Here is a 6,708-nt window from a genome sequence, read left to right on the forward strand (position 1 = left end):
ATGCTAATGAGTTGTACTAATGAGTTCCTCCAGCTCTTTTTCTATGAAATGACCCCTGCATATACACAAAAATGTATATATTTATTATAGGATAATGTAAAAACAAGGTCAGGGTCAAGGTAGCATAAGGTTCTTGTTTTGAGTTTTTTGTATCATTTTAAACTGAATCGAGAATGTATTTCGGCAGGGCTTTTTTCTGGGAAAAGAAATGATGGAACTCAGTGGGTTGCCCTTGGAGAAAAAGGTCACATGGCTGGTGGCCCCGCCCCCTGATCTCCAGACAGAGGGGAGTTGAGATTGCCCTCCGTGCTACTCGGCGTCGTGGAGGGCAATCTAGACTCCGCTCTGTCTGGAGATCAGGGGGCGGGGCCACCAGCCATGTGACCATTTTCAAGAGGTTCCGGAACTCCGTTCCACCACGTTCCAGCTGAAAAAAAGCTCTGTACTTTGGCCTACAACAGTTTTTCACATTATCCTGTAATAAATACATGTATGTTTGTATATTGATATATATTTGTTTTTATATGTAGTAATTATAATATTTGGCTGTTGGATTGAGATTTCTTTAACCTTCTTACTCCATAGGCATGCCTTCAGTTAACTTCCTCTGGTTTCCTCTCATCCTGGGGCGAGTTGCATATTCCACAGAATAAAGTGGTAAAAGGCAAACTGGGCTGTACCCCTTCCAACTGCTTGTTTCAATGTTCCCCAATGCAGGGCGTGGACGGGGGGGAAGCCTGCACAAATTAAAATTGCATGCTTGAGAAAATCCCACACTGCACACTTCATGCTGTATTGATTTTGAAACCTACAACCAATCCTCACCCAGCCCACTGGCTGATCTTGTGGCCTAACCTACCTTGCAGGGTGGTTATGAGCCTAGAATGGAGGGGAGAATTGTGAGACACATCCACAGCATCCTGGAGGAAGGGCAGGATTAGAAGGTGCCAGAATAAAAGAATAAACCCATCACTGCTTGGTGCCCGCTGTGAAACAGGCCTGAACAAGTTTATGTCTGAACTGGCCCTCAGTCCCTTCTGCACTGGAGCCATAACTTCTCACTTTCCCTAAAGTCAAGCTGAAAAGCATGGAATCCACTTGTACGTGGCTGTTCACACCTCCCTAAAACTCGATATTAAAATCTTTATTTTTGATACCCAGATATTTAGTCCCCTATACAATATTCCCACCTGTACCAAAGCATAAAGAATAAAAAAAGAAACTTGCCCCTGTGCTCTTCAAACCAGCAATTGCATTGGTCCTGCATTGGACTTTAATTTTGTTTTAAAAGGTAAAAAATGGAGGAAGGATGGAAAGGAGGGGAGGGAGAGAGGCTGGATAGATGAGAGTAACCAATCACAATGCAGTGGGCTGGCAGGAGGTGGGAGAGGGGGATAAGGGTGGAACACTAGAAAAACGGAACAAAGAGTATGCACAGAGAAAAAGCCCACCCCAAAGAAGATTTTTTTTTTTAAAGTAAGGGTATAAGCGTTCCCAGGAAAGCTGGGGGAAAGCCACATAGCAGCCGGAGTGACTACTCATGGCAGCAAATCAGGTGCAGAGGGTCACCAAAAAAAAATGTTGCAGGACAGGAAGTGAACTGGCGAAATTGTCCAGGGCAGCAGGGGGCCTCAATTTGTCATTAAAATATATGAATTAGAAACTGGACAAGCCCTAAGGGTGGCTCACCTTCTCTGTGACCGTCCCTCTGGTTGCTCACCATACATCAAAAAGGAACTTGGGTGAAAAAAGGATGCAACTGCACATTCCTTCTGCTTTTTTTCCTCAGAGCTTCTGCATTCGTGCGCTGTACAAGCAACGGGATCAGCAACCGGATGGACCAAAGCTGGTCTCCCGAGCAACATGGAGGATGGTGTGGCCACAGCAACACATCTTGCGGGCAATCTAATTCAGAGTCTGGGGCTTGCCTGTGACCCTCCTATGAAGCTAGTTGCTAACGGGGGGGGGGGGGGGGGCACACAGAGGAATTGGCATAATACCCAGGCAGATGCCGACCCCACCTGTCAGAGATGTGTCAGAGATGCCTGAGATCGTGCCCTGGCCTGTCATTAAGCGTATGGCACTGGCATGTCTTAAATGTGCTTCTGCGTATTTCGACACTCTAGACGGCATAAATGCCCGTTTAGAGACATCAGAGGTTTCGCAGAGAGATGACTACCCCTCCCATCCTTCGGGGCTGGAACAGGGGGCGTGTTCAGAACGCCAACAGAGCCATTGGCTTTCCAGACGCCAAAGCAGCAGCCAGGGGCCACCTGTGAATCTTCAGTAACTGACAAGACACCTTTATTATTATTATTAAAAAGTGTTAGTAGAGCTTGATCCCGCCAAAGTTACACACCTTTTTTTTTTTTAATCTTGAAAGAGAATTGGTCACGTGCATAGTGTGTTTACGGGAATGAGTCAGATAGTGTTGTTTCAACTGAATCCCCTAATTCTGGAAAAATGTGTTGGAGATCAAGCCCTCTGTCAATAATTTGATTCAGCATTGTCTGTTTTTGTTCGGTTTTTTTATGTGCTTTTTTTTGTAATCCATGTTTGTAACTTAGTTGGTGGCTGTATTCCTTTCTGGGCTTTTTGTTTGTTTGGAAAATTAATAAAATAATTTTAAATTTTTAAAAGAAAAGAATCCCCTAGTTCTATACTGAATCCAAGTTTCTGAGAAGAACGAAGCACTTGTCACAATTGCGTGCTGACCTGAATATTCACTGCAGATTAAATTAAAGTCTAATGCCAAATCACAACCCACTGGCCCGCATCTATTCCAGCCAAAGCCACCCCTGCACGTTTTCTGATTAGGAGGCGGATTCAGCAACCTGCAGTAGAGCGCAGGTTCTTAAGCGGACGTGCTTTAATTAGAGAGTGGGGGAAGGTTGGTGTCCAGCCAGCTCAGCGTGGGGACATCTGTGCATCTAGGCAGAAGGGATACAGGGGTGAAGGGGGGGGCATACTAAATTAAGGCACCTCTGGGGATGCCAAGGAAGTAACTGGATCTTTGAAGAAGCATTAGGCTTCTGAGAGCAGTGCAGTTTGGCTGAGCAGAGGAAGTGAGGCGACCAGTGCAGCAAGAAAAGGAAAGGCCGTTTCACACGTGTGAATGGGTGGCTGCAGACCTTGTGCTGCAAGTAAAACTCCTCTCTCCCCGCTCAAACTCCCCTCCCCATGTGCATTCATTCAATGATCGGGCAAGTCAAGGTTTGCAGAAGTAAACCAGGCCTAAGTCATATGGATATGGGGGGGGGTGAAAATGAGAGGCAATTCAACTAGAATGAATAAATGAATCGCTTATCAGAGGGGGTGAGGAAATGGCATTTCTCAAGGTTCCAATGTAACGTCTGAAGTTTTTTGTTTTTTTAAAGAGCCGTATCAGGCAGCACCTCGGCACCCAGACTCTGAAAGAACACAATGGATGGAAGAGCAGTGAGCCACTTCAGCAGGGCTGGTGCCACCATTGAGGCAGTGAGGCAGGTGCTGTGGGCACTGGGGCGCAGGAGGGGGTGCTGGAGGGGGTGCTGGGGGCGGAGGCACATGCCATGGAGCTGGTGTGGCTGCCCCGCAGCTGCTGCAGCGGCCCAGCCCTGCACTGCTGCCGCTGCACATGCCCCCAGCTGGGTGCAGCAGCCACAGGGCAGGCACAGGAGGCGGCCAGGGTGGCGTGCGGAGCGTGGGCAGCCTCCGCACGCCGCCCCAGCCACCCACCGGCCAATGGGCCCAGCTTTACTGCATGATGATGTCATCACGTGGTGACATCATCACACAGTCCAGGGGCACGTGCACACTGGGTGCGTGTGCACATGGGGGTGGCCGCAGGCACCAGAAACCCTGGCACCGGTGGTGCACTTCAGCCTAAGACAGTGGGCCTCAACCTTTCCAGACCTAAGACTCCCTGAAAGCAAGTGGGAACACAGTTAAGACCTCACTGGGGTCCAGGCCAGGAGCCCGAGCAAAGGTGTATCATAGTAAGGGACAAGACGAGAGTCAAAGTTACATAGGAGTCCTTTCCTGCCCTGACTTCATTTCACCATCCTGCTATAGTGGCAGGGGGTGAAATTGACAGAGCCTTCCAGAAGCAAAAATAAAATTAACAAACCCTCTGAAGCCCATCTCTGCAGGCTCTGTGTACAGAGGTGAAATTGACAGAGCCTTTGGCTCTCTCTTTTTAAACTATGCTTCCTGGCTAACGCTGCATCTCCCTGTACATGAGTGTCCTCGTGTAAGATCCAGAGGAGTTAGCCGTGTTAGTCTGTAGTAGCAAAATCAAAAAGAGTCCAGTAGCACCTTTAAGTCTAACCAATTTTATTGTAGCATAAGCTTTCGAGAATCAAGTTCTCTTCGTCAGAAAACTTGATTCTCGAAAGCTCGTGTAAGATGCCTCATGTAGAGAGACTCTCAGCATGTGTGCAAAGAAGCACAGGAGTGGGAATCCCCTGCGCTCTACACATGCACACTAGAAGTGTGGAGTCTCCAAAAAGTGGGGGGGAGTAGCCCCCTACCACTTGATCTATAGGATCTCTGTGAGGCCCGTCAACTCATAGGGCTGAAGAACACAGCCCTAAGGCACAGTAGACTGGGGAGGAGGGACTCTTCTATGGCCGTGGGTTTACACTTTGGGGCAAGTGTTACAAGGCCTGTGGCTAATGCCTGGGAAAGAGGGCGCCAAGTTAAACCATGCACAAAAGTCAGCATGACCTGTCCTGCACAACTGGAAAGTGTTTTATTTTCTCATAGTGAAACCTGTCCTTAAAAAGAAAATTCTGCTCAGTGTTGCACAACTGCCGGGAAAGCCTTGAGTCGTTCATGATGCAAGCCTTCTGGATGTACGTATGCACCTGGGTACATCAAACAGCCTTGATATCCCCCTGGCCTTGTCCAAGAGAACATTTGCCTCCCTCCCCATCTGCTGGGAGCATGCAACTTGTGTTCTGGGAATGACCAGATAACATTCGCTTGCACTGTGCTGTCCGCAAACAGAGTCTGGCTGGTAAGTGTCCCCTGGCTGGTTAAACAACGTCATGCTTAACTTGTTGTTTTGCTGTGGAAATAATTACAAAAATAAGACCGACGAACTCATCCTTCATTGCCACCCACCCCTTTGCTGTTGCCCGTGAGGAGAGAGAGATGGTAACTCCTTGTCCTGCTGCTAGCTAGGCCCAGCTGTTATGGGCGATGATTTACAGTTTTATGATATAGTTAGCATGCTGGAGAATTCCAGAAGGGGAACTCCAAATGGAAGCCAGTCCTCTGAACAAGCTCAGTTCTGTCCACAGGCAAATATGCAGACTTCTGGGCTTTGCAGAAGTTTTAATCAGAAAGGGCTTTGATTAATGAAGAGTTCTGTGTAGCTCAAAAACATGCATGCTACTGTCACACCAAAAGGAACACTTGATAAAATGAATCATTTCATCCAATTTTTTTTAAAAAAATGTTTTTGAGGCTTCTTGCAACAGATTCATGACAGATTACCCATTACTTAGAAGAAGAAAAAAAACCCTTGTCTCCTGCTTCTCTCACTATTAATGCCAGCTTATGAAGACCAGCTTACACCAGCACTACAGCAATGAAGATGCATACAAAGACCACCGGCTACACAATTACATAACAATTCTTACTTCGAGCGACACCACTTTAGTATTCCCTTGACTGCAACGGGGGGAATCGGCCACATGCTTAGGCTGCAATTTTGCGCCCAGCGAAGCAAAGCGAGCTGCCCTGAACGCACCACCACCTGCTTCCTAGCAAATCGCTACTCTGTATAACTGCGACGCCAACGAGCCTTCCTAGCGCAGAACTTTGGCGGATCCTGCGCCTCCCGGCTAAACCGGGAGCCAGCAGAGCTGCTCCGAAGCATTTTGCCTGCACGATCCCGGCAGGGCGGGAGGCGGGCCTGGCAGCGGCCGGGCACTGGGGGAAAGAGCCCGATCCCGGGGGAACCTGGAGCGTTTGCTGGGAGCAGAGCGTGAGCAAATGCTTTGCAAACCACGGAGCCAAAAATCCGTCCTCGCTGCGGAATGGCGTCCTTACCCGGGTGCCCTTCTCCCACCGACTCCGAAGTAAACATGAACACGGCTTCGTGGCCCAGCGCCGGGTCGCACAGGCTGTCCAAGGTCCCGTTCATGGCTCTCGGCCGCTTCGCTCTCCAGAGCTGACCGTGGCGATCGCTGCGCCCACCCAGGCGCGAAGGGCTCCCCTGCCAGCCCGCGATCCCCGCTCTTCCTGCGGCTGCAGCTGTCACTCGCCCGGCCTCCTATATATGGAAAAGCGAAAGCGCCTCCGGGGTCATGTGAGGCGCCGGGAAGAGCCCATCGCGGCGCGCAAGGGCGCGGAGGGGGAGAGCCCGGCCGGCCGCCCAGCCCCTCCGCCCCTCCCCGCTGCGGTCTTTGCAAGAGGCGTCCGGGCCGGGCCGCGCGGGGAAGCGGCGATGCGCGGCCGGAGAGCTTGCGGGGCTGGAGGAAGGGGAGCGGGAGGCGGCGGCCCAGAGCACGGCGGAGAGGGGAGGTGGGGGGTGGGGAGCTGATGCGATCTGGCCGGGATTGGGCTGCCTGATGCAACGGGGCTCTCTGCCGTCTCTTGCGAGCCGCGCTCACAATCTGACACCCGTGCGTGAGGGTTCACAAGTTGCAGGGGACGCGTGTGCAGTCTGTGTGCAGCATGGTGGAGGAGAGTGCCCTCAAGTCTCAGCTGACTTATGGC

The 6,708-nt window shown here is 50.5% G+C and overlaps 1 protein-coding gene across 1 annotated transcript in view; it reads right to left on the reverse strand.

Annotated features, from left to right (window-relative positions):
• MAT1A (methionine adenosyltransferase 1A) overlaps positions 1-6,253 on the reverse strand; it is a 37,930-nt gene extending 31,677 nt beyond the window's left edge. The window contains exon 1 of the mRNA XM_054982494.1: positions 6,040-6,253. Within this exon, the coding sequence (XP_054838469.1) occupies positions 6,040-6,133 (94 nt within the window). The 5' untranslated portion in view covers positions 6,134-6,253. The remainder of the gene's footprint in view (positions 1-6,039) is intronic.
• Between the last annotated feature and the right edge of the window lie 455 nt (positions 6,254-6,708).

This window comes from Eublepharis macularius, chromosome 6, assembly GCF_028583425.1.
Source record: "Eublepharis macularius isolate TG4126 chromosome 6, MPM_Emac_v1.0, whole genome shotgun sequence".
In the NCBI taxonomy this organism is placed as follows: domain Eukaryota; kingdom Metazoa; phylum Chordata; class Lepidosauria; order Squamata; family Eublepharidae; genus Eublepharis; species Eublepharis macularius.